Source organism: Sceloporus occidentalis, unplaced genomic scaffold (genome assembly GCF_023333645.1).
Source record: "Sceloporus occidentalis isolate IW3139 unplaced genomic scaffold, rSceOcc1.0.p SCAF_42, whole genome shotgun sequence".
Lineage (NCBI taxonomy): Eukaryota > Metazoa > Chordata > Lepidosauria > Squamata > Phrynosomatidae > Sceloporus > Sceloporus occidentalis.
In genome coordinates this window covers 8,257,711-8,274,278 of record NW_028317022.1, presented here as the reverse complement: position 1 = coordinate 8,274,278, position 16,568 = coordinate 8,257,711, and the positions used below count along the sequence as shown (strand labels likewise).

Below are 16,568 nucleotides of genomic sequence, written 5' to 3'. Positions count from 1 at the left end.
AAATCAATACATGAAAACAGCATTGCAGGTATTAATCAACTGAACAAGACATACAAACCCTGTATTTGCAGGTATACATAAATAATGTATGGAAACATAGCATAGCAGATATGGATCTACAGAAGAACACACAAACCCAGGTTTGCCGGTACAGATCAATTGGAATTCACATAAAAACACGGCATTAAAGGTATATTTAAAACCCCCTAAATTACAGGGATAGATCACAGGTTGCACACCCAGATAACACACATAAGAGACACATTCAGACAATTCATCCACATATTAACTCATGCTCTCCCTCATTCAGACCATTCATCCACATATTAACTCATGCTCTCCCTCATTCAGACAATTCATCCACATATTAACTCATGCTCTCCCTCATTCAGACAATTCATCCACATATTAACTCATGCTCTCCCTCATTCAGACAATTCATCCACATATTAACTCATGCTCGCCCTCATTCAGACAATTCAGCCACATATTAACTCATGCTCTCCCTCATTTAGACAATTCATCCATTTTAAGAAACTACACCCCTTGGAGCTTCAAATGAGGGGCTACATGTATTTCTAGGACAAAAGTTGAGTGCACAAATAATGATGGAATATGTCGCTTTGGCTTGAAAATATGTTTTTTCTAACCATAGCGACATGTTCATTTGTGTCTTGCTCACTCCAGGTTTGTACTAGAAACACATGCAGCCCCTCATTTGATGCACCAAGGGATGTCGTTTTTGCAAATGTGTACTTTTTGGGCCATAATTTAACTTCCTACGTGAGCAGTAATGCCACGTCAAGGCTTCAACCCTAATTACTGACCAATCACATGCCTTTCATATCTCCATTCACTCGCAGAAGCACACATCATACATTAAATACATTCACTCACAGAAGCACACACCATTCTTTCCCCTTACAATCCCAAAGAAATGATGGTAAAGTGAGAATTTTTACTGCAAAAATAAGTTTTGCAGTAAAAATGCAAGGCGCTCCAGGGATGATATGGTTACTCACGTACCGCACAGGCTAAATGGCTGATTTTGATAATATTTGCAGTTCATCAGGATTTCAAAAATTGCCTCCCTCTTCCGTTGGCTAAATTTAACCCCATGATCAAAGGGATCATAGGATTAAAAATTAGTATCGGCCATTTTTAAAAAGGGAATGTGACTTTTTATAGCTATATGATCGCTGTGGTAACATTGGCTACCACAGTGATCATTTAGCTAGAATACTTAAAGTAGTGTTTAAATAATTTAATTTGGGGGTCTCTAGGCAATTTTGATCTTTATTTATCTGCCTTTAGAGACCCCCAAATCATTTTTTTTACATTTTTATTTTTTTAACTTAATATTTTTTATTATTTTTTTACAATCCATATACCGTTGGAAAGGTGAGGTGATTACCTTTCCAACGGTATATGTTGGGGGTATGTAGCTGCTTAGATGCCTGAGATACAGGCATCTAAGCAGCATGCCCCCATACCTCTTTAACTGACAATTGTCAGTTGTTAATAAAGTTGCGCGGTGACGTCATCGCGTTATTGCGCGAGACGTCACCGGGCAGATCGGGTGGACCCGGTGATGCCCTTCAGTTTGAGGGGCAGATCGCCGGGGTAGGTGGTGATGGAGGTCCACAGACCTCCATCAAGGTAAGGTAGTGCTAGTGACGGCATGGTGCCGTCGTTAGCACCTGACTGGGACTGCTAGCGACGGCACTATGCCGTCGTTAGCAGTCAAGGGGTTAAAGTCCCATTGCGGGACTCTCCTGGGTGGTTACAAATTCGGCGGGGGGGCAACAGGGCCCCCCCCCCCTTGCCCCCCTGTAGTGACGCCACTGCTTCTCAGGGAGTATCATTATTTGACATTATTTGAAAGAGCTATATATCCACAGACACACAGAAACAAGGGACACCATGGTTATAATTAACAAATACAAAGCTAAAAAGCAAGAAGAATGGATCGAACGCCGATGTTAGAAGATCAAAGCTGAGGCCCTTATCACAAGCATGAACGGGGCTTAAGAAACTACGGCAGTAACACTGTACTGTACATGTGCAAAAAACAGAAAATACAATCTCAACACAGAGGTAACTGGTATAAACGTTTACGGAAAAATACTCCCTTTTGTGGACATGCATCACACAACTAGCAAAGTTCTCACATTAACTGCTGTGGCATTGCTCACTCTATATTGTTTTGGTCATAATGATCTCCACACTATACTTCCTCTGTTTCTGTTATTGGGCCATCTAGACACGTGCAAAATCTGTATCTCTAGACGGTACGTTGGCTTGGCCAGCTAAGATCTGGCTCAGGCTTGTCTCAGCTCATGCCACAGTGGGCACAGTGGGCTCACCCACGGTTACTGGCCATCTGAGCAGTCAACCAAACTGATATTCCAGATATTGGCATGCAATGTTGTGCAATGTTCTTACCTACTTTTCGTAAGGGTTCTTTGTATGGGTGAAACATTAAATAGCATCACAATGGCAGCCACATATGACATCAATATCATATTGTCAACAACCCAGAAACAAATATAAATGGGACCTGGGTAGGTCCGTCCATCAGTCTAAACTAAGTTTCTGAGGTGATATTCCAATGCGTTATTCCAGCAATGCCAAAAACGAGATTACAACTAAATTAAATACATCAAAATCCAGAGGTTTATCGTCAAGATAACTTTCTTCCCCCATTACAGTACATCTCAGAAACCAGAGATCTTGTATAAGATCTATCTATCAGATAAGAAAAATCAGATGGCCTAGGTTGTTCTATGAGTCAAAGAAATCAAAGATCAACTTATACATTGGTTAACTAAGAAATTGCACATTTTAGAGTGCATATAATTGTGTTATATAAATTCAAGTCAATGAGACAATTTCATGTCTTCTTTCAGATGACAAGCAAAGGTCGAGAGTGCCTACACTTTTATGAATAACTGTCTATAAAATGAAAAAACCTTTCCTCTAATGATTGACTTAAATAGTAATTTCATTTCATAGAAGCAAGGGCCATTTGCTATATGTTTAAATCAAACATGACATGATAATTGCTTATAGCAGATTCCAAATTACATTCCTACACAAATGATCATAATAATCACAAATGGTAGATATGGGTGAAAACGTTCACTGGTAATTCCAGACAAACCATTTATTCGACTTTTTTGTGTGGTGCATCACAGACCTTTCGCATTCAGTCATAGCTTACAATAAGGTTCATGGATGTTCTTCGCCTAGTTGCAAACTGGTCCATAATCACACCGCTTTACTTATTTTCCATTTTCCACTATAGAGTTGGACAAATTAAGGTATGCATTTCCCACATAAATGGTTATAAAAAACACAATAAAATATTTTTCTTATTGAACGGATCTTTAGTAAACAACTTAAAAATGGAATCTGTCTGAGCTCCATACATGCAACATCATCGAAACACTATAATTACCTCTGATGCCCTTTGCTGAAATAGCTAATCACATTTCAAGGCCCGGGAATTAAAGATGTGGAGACATTTAGCATAATCCAGCCTTAAAGTGCTCGCTTATTGCACTAAGCAGCATTTTTTTTATTTCTTTGCTCTTGGCCTCTGACACGACTCCAGTGAAAGAGAAATTACTCCTCACCGTCCTAGATTAATTCGATGATCTCTTGTATGACTTTTTTGAGTAATGCTCTTTTAAAATGGCAGTTCTCATTACCTCTGTGACTTATGCATTGATAAGTAAAAAAATATTGAATTTTTTTCCCCCTCTTGCGCATTCAGAGTACAGACGGCAAATACAAAAGGCATGATTTTTGTTTTGGTTAAATCATAGACATCTATTGGATGTTGGCGATAAGAAGGTGGTAATTGGTTCTATGTTTATGCGTGATGCTCGGAGCTGAGAACTGCTCAAAATTTCTAAGCTGCTTGAAAAGCTAAAAAAAAATATAAAAATAAAACTGTTGTAATATTAGATGGTCCTTTGTTCTCGGCATAAGCTGCATCAAAGCCTTAGTCGATAATTATGCAGGATGTCTGTTAGATTGCATTAATTATACCTGTGGTCTAAATGATGTATTGGAACAGAAAAAAAGCACAAGATCAACACTCATTATGCAGAAAGACAGTACCAAATTGGCAATAAAATTAACCTCCAGGAGAATTTTGGCAGTATTAAAAACAGCAAAAAAATAAATATGTGCAATATTGATTTGCAGATAATGTAAAATGTCAAATTGCTTTGAATGAGCTGCAATTTACTAATAATTGCCTGAAGATATTCACTCTAAATCAGTTCTACGACTGCCTAATGTAATAATTCCATATATATGAAATAATATAATTCAGGAAATCATCTTTTCGAAGCAAATTATATTTATAATAGTCAGTTAAAACACGATTGCGCAAGCTTATTATTTCATTCTGCAGCTTTGTAAAATATCCATTATTAAATTTAAAAGTAACATAAATTTGAAGTTCTATTTAGAGATACACCATTAGGCTCCTTCAGAGACAACGCAATGATACCGTCCTAATTTTTCATTATGGAGTTACCTCTGCCCATCAAGGGGACGTAGGTTTTATCAGCGAAATCATTCCTGTCCAACTAGTATTATTATTATTTATTTTCTTTATATAATGCCAAAGCATAGCACTCCACTGAAATGTATGACAAAACTAGAACTGACAGAGGCAAGCTCAGTAAACCTCCACATGTTTTCTAAGGCCACCAGACTGAAGACCCAATACTGTATGGTTCATTGCATTATATCACTAAAATGACACTGCAGCCTTTAAATTCTCTTATGTTTTCTTTAACTTTTCATGGTGCCCCCCCTCAAATACATGTTGGATTCTGCATTTGCCCCTTTTCCCACCCCTCCATCAGACAAACAGATCTCCTGCAACCTCCGTAAGCGTTTCAGGAGAACCCCCGTGTGAAAACGCAGCCACTCAGTTGATGCGCAAGCATCATTACGTGGAGCAAGCGGTATTTATTCTTACTTAAATAAATGTATAACAAGGTATTTAAAAGTACCTTAAGATGCATTATTTGGCAGGACTTCTGCCTGGGACACTGGAGTGTCCCTTTAATTTTAGAATGGCTGTCTTTTCCATCTATACTAAGAAAACACATCTACAATAGTATAACATTTATTTAAAAACACTCATTACTTCCCCTTTAAGCAGTAATATACATTGCTATACCAAGCTGAATTATCCATAATTGATTTATTTTCCTGAGACACATCTGTCGTTTCTAAATGATTAAGTTTGTTAGTTTACCGCTAATCAGTACTTTTTACTTGAAAGAAGAACGGAATAGAAAAAAAAAAAAAAGAGGAACCACTGAATGATAAATGAGAAAAAAAAATCTAAATTCCAGTCACTATGCTATGATAATTGTTTTTTTTTTCTCATCTAATGGACTAAATAGAGTTCCCACTTTCGTTCAAATGAATCTGCCACCAAAGAATTGCTTGCACAGTGCTGGATGCTTCGAACAATAAAAGAATTCCTTTTGTGCTACTGCCAGTCTGGAAAGATGGAAGAAAAGAGCAACTTTCTAGTTCGGGCTTAGAAAAGGCGGCCATATACAATGAACTAACCCTTCGATCTTTCTCTTATGATCTACACAATAGCCCAAAACAAACTTAAGTGACCCTTCATCTTTCCATGCTGTCAATAGGCCCTGACAGATTACCGAGACCGGAGATAAAATGCTCCGTTACCCACCATAGATCCGCTCACAATAACATGGGCCGAGAAAAGTCAAAAATTGTAAAAACACTTATTGAAAGTCTGTTATGGATGTTGTAACCATAACACATAACTGCGAGAGACCATCATAGTAAGATTGTGCAGTCACAGTGTGTAGTGCATAGTGAGATGATGAAGGACACACAAAAGCATTAACTTCAATGGATTTGGCAAAAAAAACCCAAAAAAACTCAAAAAGTCAGTTATCATTTGCATCAGTATCATAAAATGTAATTTATCCGCAATGCTGGTTTGGTTTCACTTGTTTCCTGTTTCGGTTATATTCACGCTTATCTTATGCATAGATCAGAGTTATAACTCTTTACAGATACTGTACGTTTCTAACAGGTTGTTCCGATTTATTGTTCGGTTACAAGCCCCATGAGTCTCTACCTCAGACAAGACCCATCCAAATTGTTAGTTTTCCAGGAAACAACACCCTCCTAAGATACATTAACATCTGTAATCCCTCTATTCATATTTGTGTTCTTACAACTTCATGTTAACACTCTACTTTGCTTTATTTCCGGGACCTCATTTTGGCTCTGGGTGTGTTACTTTATGATTGATTGTGTTATTACCTATGCTCATGTAGTGTGCGGCCGGGCATATCTAGCCGCACTCTGTATGATGCTGTCGGATAACGGCCCACCAGCTGTTTGCCTGGTGTACCAGATGCCCAATCTGTGCCTGTACCTGGCTGTCCTCCGGCATTAAGTTTGCCTTATCCCTGGCACGGTGCTTTGGCTTCTATTGATCCAATCCCGGTCTTTGCTTGTTTTTCGACTACGATTCCAACTACTTGTCTTGTACTTCAACTGGCTGACATATGCTTCCAATTTTTGTCGGAATAGTTTGGGGAAGGCCCTTTTCTATTCCAGCATGATTGTGCCCCACTGCACAAAGCAAGGTCCATAAATACATGATTGGATGTTTGGTGTGGAAGAACCTGACTGGCCCGCACAGAGCCCTCACCTCAACCCCATCGAACACCTTTGGAATGAACTGGAACGGAGATTGTGACATTAGTGCCTGACCTCACAAATGATCTACTGGATGAATGGGCAAAATCTCCACACAAACTCCAAAATCTTGGGGAAAGCCTTCACAGAAAAGTGGAAGCTGGTATAGGTGCAAAGGAGGGCCATCTTCATATTAATGTCTATGTATTTAGAAGGTGTCCCTGGTGGTGTACTGGTCAAATGTTCCAATACTTTTTTCCATATAGTGTATCACATATATGTTGTAAGCTTGTTGTAAGATTTTAGATGTTGAACCTATCATGATTGTAGTAAAACACCTCCAGGTCTGTATCATAAAGGTCTCAACCCCACACGGTGTTCAGCAGCACTTGGAAACCAAGTTGCACCAAAAGTCGACTCCAACAATTCTCAATCAGTCTCTAGAATGGGTGAGGATCGTGGGTGTTGTATTTCGACATCAACAAGGGAGTTTAGCACTAAGGTGAAAGAATTCTCTCTAGTTGGAGGAATCTCTCCAGTTCCAATGTTACCCTATGCAGCCTCTTCCTCTCATATTATTTAATCCAGGCCAGGCTTTTCCGAACACAAAAAATAAAAAGAAGTATATGGTTGTTTTTTTTAGACCAACTACACATACATCTATAAAAATTTCATTTTTATTCACACTCAAACGATATGCCTGTTACATAATGAACTGTAATAGAGAATATCATTTGAATGGAGTATATTTTCCATTAAAGTAAACAGCATATCTTGTTTTGTTGCGGCTGAGTGTTATAGGATGCTCACAGAATTGGTTTGTGCTTAACAGAAATAAAAGAGATTTATTGATATTTTCAAGGCTTCATAGTACATTTTGTCACACAAATATTTGATAGCTGCCTCCCATTTAAAGCCTCTAGGGGCTCTGTGCTGCCGCCTACCTTCTAAGCCGGGAAGAACAATGAATAGAGTTTTTCTTTTGTATTCCTCTGATCACTGACAATAATTCTCTTTAGGGAAAAAAAGGAGCAATAATAAGTAATTGCATCTGCTGACTGACAGCTCTCTCAATGCTCAGAAATGTGTCAGTGTAGTGTGTATGTGCTTGCCGATCTCAGAAAACTTTTATTTGTTCTTGGGTGGAGAATGCAGATATAAAAACCCGATCAGGATAAGGCGTCAAAGTCAATAAAAACTCTGATTAATAAATAAAGATTCACAACATGAGTATCCACAACAGAATAGGCTTTTTTTTTTAATGCCATACAACACAGCATCTTCACCCTAATATAGGGATGTATTGCCTTGCAGGCAAGCAGCCCCGAAAGGAAAGAGTTAAAGGTGGATTTCCTATTGAAAAAAAGGATGCGTGGAGTAAGTTGTACAGAGTTGTGTTGAAAACCTATCGTTCACACGCCAACTGTAGGCTTCAGTTACCATAACAATTCCTTACTCAGTGATTTTAGTGCTACACAACTCACTCGGCGAGTACGCTTTGCTATATACAAGGTCTAACCGCCAGCACTGAAACAGTTAAATGGTATCCTTTTCTTTTTGTAGCCCTACAAAATGCCCCAATTGAAATGTTTAAGGGCTAGGATACATTTCTTAAAGGAACAGTAAGCAGGCAATAGCAAGCAATTTAACACCGTGTGTGTCGGAAGGGATATCAATGGCGATGCTTCACATAATACACTGATCGGAACGCTAGTGATTACAGTGATATATGTAATTTTCCAACAGCACATATTTTTCTCTGGATGTTTCCACCTATATATAATAACATAACTCTTCAGTATTTATTAGGAGAACGCGCGGTATTTTATAGTGTACAGTGGGTAGGTAACACATCACCCTACCGAATTTAATTTTGTACACATAATTTCTTTATTAGTTATTGATAAATGACACAATCAGTTATTTCTAATGGACTTTTTTTTTTTTTTTTGTCGCTTACAATGATTTGTGGTAATAATATCGTGCAGGACATCCTTGAAACCAAAATTAATCTCCGTTTATTTTCTCCTCGGCAAAATATTTTAGAAATAAATAAATGGCGGTACAGTTCAGCTCTTTCATTACACACTTTCAGGGGAATATACACCCATTTTAACGGCATGACATCATAAAATAGGAAGATAAAGCAACAGCGGGAAAAAAGACTGTTTTAGTAGCGTTTACAGGAGTCAAAGAACATTATATTATTATTTATTCTTTTATATAGCGCCATCGTATTCTGTAGCGCTGTGCAATGTAACAAGGGAATCACCAAAAGGAACAAAAGTGATACAAAGTAATATAACCTATACAACAGATATACAACAGGGATGACCAGTACCTAAACTACAATTCCCAGTAACCTCAGGCAGCCCAAGATTGCTATTTAGGACTTTAGATCAGGAGAGCTGTTATTTAACAACTGCTGGAGAAGCGGTAAGCTCCTACTTTATGGTTAACTCATGATTGATGGAGGACGTCTTGAAAGTGAGAATCCGCTATGGGCTTAGTTAACTTACATTTGCGTTTTCTGAAAGTGGCAGGAGCAAATTATATATTTCACGTTGGACAACGCTGCCTTTGTGGATTAGAATGCATCTGAACTCCTTAAAAAGAAAGCCTTAATGGTGGATCATAGTTCTAGTAAATTATTAGCAGACTAGGTCTATAAAAGTCAATCCTGCAATTTTGTATCAATACACAATCAAGTACTATCCTGAACTAGCTAAGAAGGCTTAAGCTGTGGAAGCCATGGTTGCCTATTCCTGTTTAACTGCCTGAGCATTATCAGAGTTTGCTGTTCACCTAAATAAGTGTTTATAATCTTATTAATATTTGCATGACCGATAAAACCAATATAAAAAAGGAAATATATTACACCAGGATGTCATCATTTTACAACAAGGGCAACCAAAACCACTTAAAGTAACCTACTCCATTGCGGCTAAATCCGATTACCTAGCAATTACAATAAACAACTTCATCTGTATCCTTTACCGTTTACACGATCGATGCTGAGGGTTTACTAAGCAGGATTACTAAAACTAAGACACGTCAAATAATGGCAACAATATTACCCATACACAGTGACCCAGAATGGTCCTAAATAGCCCAAAGTTCTAAATATGGAGTGGTTACCATGGAAACCAGTGGACTGCTCCCGCTGGCTGCATAACTGCTCTTTTACACTTCGACGTACTCCACTGTTTAAGATTATTATATAGCGCAATGATCTGAAGGACGGCAGTGAAATTCTTATTAAGTCAGTATCTGCCGCTGTCCACAACATGCTGGAATGGACTCTTAGATGACGAAGAAGGACACAAACCGGGATAAAGGCAGTGAAAATCATCATTAAATATCTACATGTGACTTAGAAAGCCCCAGGAGACCTTTCCTACTAAAATAGAAGATACGTTGCGATGAAATCACTTTAGATAGTATCAACCAATTCTTTTCTTCCAGAAGTACTATTCTTTGTGGTCTCCAGATGATCCCTTAAAGTGAAATATAACTTAGAACTTAAATTTAGATGTGTTGTCTGTCATTTTTACCTCTTACCCCACAAAAAGTAATTTGGCAAATGATTATATGGCATAAAAATAAACAATACCAAGTAGTCAACACAGGGTGACAACACCAGTATTAATAAGCCCTATGAACCGGCCTTTGGGATGTCTGGTATGATCGAAAAGCCTTTAAAAATTAAAGGTGCTTAAAGTGCATAATATTTTGTACCTGTCAGAGATGCAGAAAACAGAATATGTACTATTTGTGTGAAAACCAACTTTTCTGGAACTTGATACAGTCATATTTAACAAGTGCATAGGGAGAATGGCGAGTGCCTCTAGAGACTACTCTGACCTCTGTTATTACTATCCAGCTGGGTTAAAAGGAATCGCCATAGGAGGCAGCCTACATTTTTTTTTTTTGTTTAAAACATACAGATGTTGCGTGTAAACGTCTTTCTACTGTTTTCTAAGCCAATAACTGGACTGGTCACTGTTGTGCTTGAGGCAGTAAGACAGAAGTAGGTATTAAGAAAAACACAACACTACTAAAACTATCACATTGCAGTATCTATGGCTACATGGCAGGAATCTAGATATTAAATAAAAAAAATACATGTAATAAAGAATTGCAGCTCCCAGATGAAAATAACATGGGCAAAGCTTGGCGATATAATATTGGAGTAGGTATGTCAATTATAATAACCGGCAATTCATTGCACTGGACAATTTGTGTCAATGCTTTTTAATGCAAGGGCTGTGTTAAAAGGGATAAACTAGTCATTTTTGTAACACATTAAACATTTACCATGCTAAATCTGATGTTATTATATATAAAGTAAACAAAAGAAAAAAAGATCATACTCCTAAATGGTTAAATTACAAGTCAGCTAGTCAAAATTGGCTTGTGTGACCGGGAATTTCCAGTATTTTTGCTCTGTTTGTAGTTATAACAGTTGGTATCTGTTGGGCAGGCTGTGGTCTAAATAGAAGGTCATGGGAGCCTTATTACTGGCCAGAGGTCATCTAAATAAGATTTGGGTGGGCAATCTTCACTAAACAGTCTACAAAGTGAAATCTATCTAGTGGATAGAATACTAGGGACCAATTAACATTGTCTATGTGACCTACACCATCTCCAGGTGGCCCAGAGCCTTAGTCACCTGTCCAGGTCTTACTGTCTATAACATCTTCTGAAAATGATCAACCACATGGGATCCACTGCATCATTCAGCTTCTTCTCCTCCCCCAAATTTGTAATAGTAAGAGGCTCTGTGCCTTCTCCCTCCTAGATCTGGTTGCTTTGCTTTTTTTTGTAATCAATACATCCTTCTGCATTCATACCAATCCCAACTGACCCATCAATATCTACTATATCATCAACAAGTAACCAACACATGTAAACTACAATATGCTTCTAGTAGCAGCTAAACCCCCAGTAATTCTGCATCTATACGTGAAATAAAGCTATTTCATCACCTAACATCGTGTAATATATACAATAAGCCCTAAGGCGTCTAAAAAATCTAGAAAACCTATTATTTCACTTGCTGATCACTTGTTACCAGAAATAATCGCATCTATCTAGCGTATTATGATCTAGGAACCCGATCAAGGCTTTCAATCAGCCACCACAATATTACACTGCAAGGATCCTGGCTTTAAGATTTTACTGGCTTCATGACAACAATCCAGAAGAGCAAACCTCTTATTATAAATTGAGCAAGAATGGGGAGTGCGTGAACATTCCATTAACTTAGAAAAATCGCATTTTGGGGTCGGTTTTCTGTATGTTACCTATATATCCTATTCTGCAGGTCTGGTTGGGCTTCATATGTCCTACATAATAACAAATAATTGTGCGCTAGTTATTTGCACCCCATATTACACACGTAGGAGAAGACCTTCCTATCTTATTGTTCAATACCTTGTTCATATATGGATTGATGGCGTCACACGCTCTGATATCGACATATTTAGCGCACATCCAAATCAGATGCATTATAAAAACGTGGCTTTTGAATATATATATATTTAAATCTATATATCTAAATAGTTCATAATGGGTTCAAGTAAAAAAGTTGAACATTCCTGGCCATGGGCTAGGGAGGGTATTAAAGCTTTCGTGACCACCTGCACGACAAGGAATGGGGTGAACTCACCTTCACAGACCCCTACTTCGTATTCAGTGATGGAGTCTCCATTGAGCGGGGGGCGGATGACACAGCGAAGCCCCTTGTCGCAGGCTCCATGCAGCCCATAGACTCCGCCGCAGGTCTCGTTCTTCTGCCGGGCGCACATGAAGCAGCAGCCGCACACTCCAAGCACTATACTCCCCGGGCAGCTCTTAGGCTCCTCGCATTTGGACTCATCGCAAGGCAAGCAAACCAAAGCCCAGCCGGACAGGGGCAGCAGGGTCCAAATCACAAGGACCAGCTGCAAGAAACACACCAACTTCCCAGCCAGGTACATCCTTCTTCTGGATCCAAGAAAAAAAAGAAAGACAACTAAAAGCACTGTCTGGACACAAGCCTCCTTCCTGATTTATATTCCGATCAGTATAAGAAAGAAATAAAAAAACACATAGAAATCCAAATACTGAGCAATCAAAAGACCTATCCAAAGTTTTCAAGATCTTAGATCTCACTACAAATATAGAACTTAAAGGGAATACACCGGGGAACAATATGAACCCATCATGGTCATCTCCTCCAGACATCCACCACAATAAGACATCATTTAAAAGAACCCCATAGAAAAGTTTCTTCCTAGTTAGATCCCACTGAAACTTCTTCTAGGAGCCACATATCATAGTTAATCCACTGCTTGGAAACGTCTCTTTCTTTTCCCGAGATCCTCGATCAAAGTTCTCTGAGTCTTCTCTCTCTCTTCTTCTTCTTTCAATTTAAAGAATTCCTCCTGCGTTGGTCCCCCCCTTTCCACCTCCTCCTCCTTGTTGAATGAGGACTCCTTTTTTTGTTAGTTATATGAAAACAAAAGAATATATATTTAAAAACAAATAGAAAGAACGGGAACAATGTAGCAGCTCTGATAAGCGCTCCTCACTCTCCTTCTCTTCAGAGTGTGTCTGTCATGCTCTTTTTTCTTCTCTCCCAGTCTTACTTTTCTCCCCTCTCTTGTTTATCGCTCTCGAAAAAAAAAGCAACCTTAGTCGCTCCCACTGTATCCTCCCTCATCTAGACGTCATAATGCAGAGAACTCCCCCGGCTCTATTCGCACATTCCATTGGAACGTTCGCAACGGGTCGCCCCGCCCATCCATTCCACAAATGGAACGTTGGGGAACTGTAGTACTTTAGGCGATGCGTGTGCCTGTAGGTTCAGGTGCCCGGGAGCTGCGTGTGTGTGTTGTATCTCTGATTTAAAGTCTATGAATATAAGATCGACTTATTTATACCCCCTTCGGCTGCGAGTTCCTACGCAAATATTCCAAATATGTGTCTCATGCTTGTTTTGCTAATCAAACAGCACACAGAGGCAATCAGGAGAGGGTGGTAGAAAACTGGAACAGCTTCCCAGCAGAAGTGGTAGACAATTATTAATACAGTTAGGGATTTTAAACATTCATGAGACAGGATTATATCAAAATCTAAGTCAACACCAAGGACTGATTAAGGTTTCAGTCTTTAAAGCAGGTTCAAGATGAACAGATTAGATGGACTGAATGGTTCTGATCTGATTCTGTACATTACATATCAGCTTTGGGTCACATTTCATGTGATATGATAGATGCTGTCATTTTTATGATAGCTACACAGTACTGCAATCTGTTCTCCTTATTAAAGATGCAGCTGCGCAAGTTGTGTCATGAAATAAAGGCATGAGATGCACGTTAGACAGAGCGTTGAATTCATTTGTAACATAGATTTTTTTTTGATGATTGTTTAAACCTTTAAGTGCCGGATCCCATGCTAACATGCCGACCCAAATAAGCCATATATTGATTGTAGATAGAAAATTGGGTCTCTACAAAATCCCTTGAAAATGTATAATAATTCTAGTTTTGTCATACCCCTTGAAGATATGTATTGTAGGAAGGGCTGCGTAAACTGTTGGCGCTATATAAATAAAAGATAATATAATATTAACTGTCAATATTATTATTATCCCGAGCTGAAAATATTCACCCCTATTCTTCACTTAGTGGAACATTTACTGAATAAATGCATCTGCTGCTTCATTTTATTGAATAGAATTTTAAACACTTATCCATGGTAGGAATGCTAAGAACAAGCCTAGGTTAGAATGTGTTAAGATATTGCTAACAGGACAAAGACTGTGGTCTTGTGTTACACCAGCAAAAGCATATGCTGCATTTGTCTAAATAGGGTTGTGCTGCTGACACCAACAGGACTAATCTGGAATTGAATTTGAGATTTCGAAATGCCTTTTCATTATTCTTGTAGTCTTAAGAAATGTATTGTTCATTATGGCGATCTAGCACATTGGGCAAATGGTTGGTGGGCCGCTAGCCGACAGTGCTTCATACTTACCTGATCTTCCGGTCCAGGGGCAGATCGAGTGCTGCAAAGTGTGGCTGCTGGCTGCATGCTGAGTGAGCATGGAAACGTAACAAGCAGCCACGTATGTCTAGCCAGTAGCCACACTTATGTTATTTAAGTCTCCTTGTCATCCCAAGTCTCCTTGTCATCCCAAGTCTGGCACAGAGAGACATGCATTCCAATGTATGTATCATTAGATGAAGCAAAATATACAATACTGTTGACTGTACTAATAACTAGACTTGTGCATTCGTATTCGGGCAAACATGAAAACGAACACGAAGGGTGCGTTTTCGTTGTTCAGCCCGAATACCAAACAAACAAAGCTTTGTCTTCGTTTACTAATCTCCCTGGTCCCTTCCCCATCTAGCCTACCTTATCTACGCAGCATCGCAGGGGTTAACAGGACCAGAAATCTGTAGGTTCGCCGTCAGGAGATAAAAATGAATTCTGGGTGACCAATAGAATCGCTCGCACGGCCCTTTAACTCCTGATGGCGGAACTTGGCCTGGGGAGACCATGGTGTCCCCGCTCCAAGAGTTAAATGTCCGAACGAGCTACTCTATTGGTCTCATGGTCACCCCAGGCCAAGCTGCCGCACCAGGATAGTCTTTACGAGAGACTCTATTGGTCGCCGGTAGAGGCCTCCAGAGGGGCCTGCAGAGGAGTACTTCATTGGTTGATGGCAGAGGAGGCCCCTGCTGGCGACCAATAGACTTGCTCGTACGGACCTTTAAAGTCCCTTAAAAAAACACAAAGAATGTACACGAATATTCGCCCGAACTGTACACAGGAACGGGCGAATATTTGTGGAATACAAAGATTTTCCCCCCCACGGAGACGAACATGAAGAGTTGGGCGGTGCACAAGTCTACTAATAACCAATTTCAGGCCTCGCAGACAGACAATAATTTAACGTCTTAAGTGCTGGCTGGATAGTACTGTTGTTAACCTTCCCTGGTACATATAGGATCCAAAATTCAACCATAACTGTGATATGTATTGGGAGCACATGAATGGCTGCACATGTACACGCATGCTCAGATACCTAACTTCTGACTGATCGATAGGCCTGCAAGTGAACTGTATTTGGCAGTTAAAGCACTCCTTGAACGTCACAGAAACAAGAATAAGCAAAGCAGGTATAGTTCCTCCACTGACCTCTTTGGACATGACTGCCCTTTTAATCCCCTCTTGTTGTATTCTATTTGGAATAGCTGCTGGAATAAATTGTATTTCATGAAATAATGTAATGTGCTATTTCACTTTCAGATGTATAAACACTGGGATGTACGTGGAATTAAACTCTTTCTTATAGTTACTCTTTAGGAAATAATTAAGCAAACATTACATTGAAAGTACGGTTTGCTGAATCGTTTACTTAAAGGGATACCCCCAGCTGTAATATGCACTTTAATGCATATGATAGCTGAAAGGTCTCCTTCAATTAACACGGTGTCACCCTTTCAAATGCATGGGGGTAGGTTCTGCAGAGCAAACCCGGCTGTGTGCAAAAAGCGTACTTGGCTCCTATTCACACACTTGCCATGCACACACACTGAACATCTTATGCACAAACATTACATCTCTTAAGAACACGCTGTAATCTCACAAGCTGGGCCCACTCTACTTGATAGGGTAGTTTGTCAGATTATGATTATTAATCGAGTAAATACCCTTTCAGTATTAATGTGACTAAAATGACAGCTTGATGCACTCTTTGATTTTGATTGTGAATACAACCCATCCAACTAGCGTACTGAACCGACCACTGCACTTAACGTTCGCCGAGCCAGCACTGCGGGGAGATGCGTTCG

General features: G+C 39.3%; 1 protein-coding gene across 1 annotated transcript in view; it reads right to left on the bottom strand.

Annotated features, from left to right (window-relative positions):
• Positions 1 to 12,701, bottom strand: part of LOC149289955 (cysteine-rich motor neuron 1 protein-like) — a 309,795-nt gene extending 297,094 nt beyond the window's left edge. Inside the window, exon 1 of the mRNA XM_089490169.1 lies at positions 12,392 to 12,701. Coding sequence (XP_089346295.1) covers positions 12,392 to 12,701 — 310 coding nt within the window. The remainder of the gene's footprint in view (positions 1 to 12,391) is intronic.
• Between the last annotated feature and the right edge of the window lie 3,867 nt (positions 12,702 to 16,568).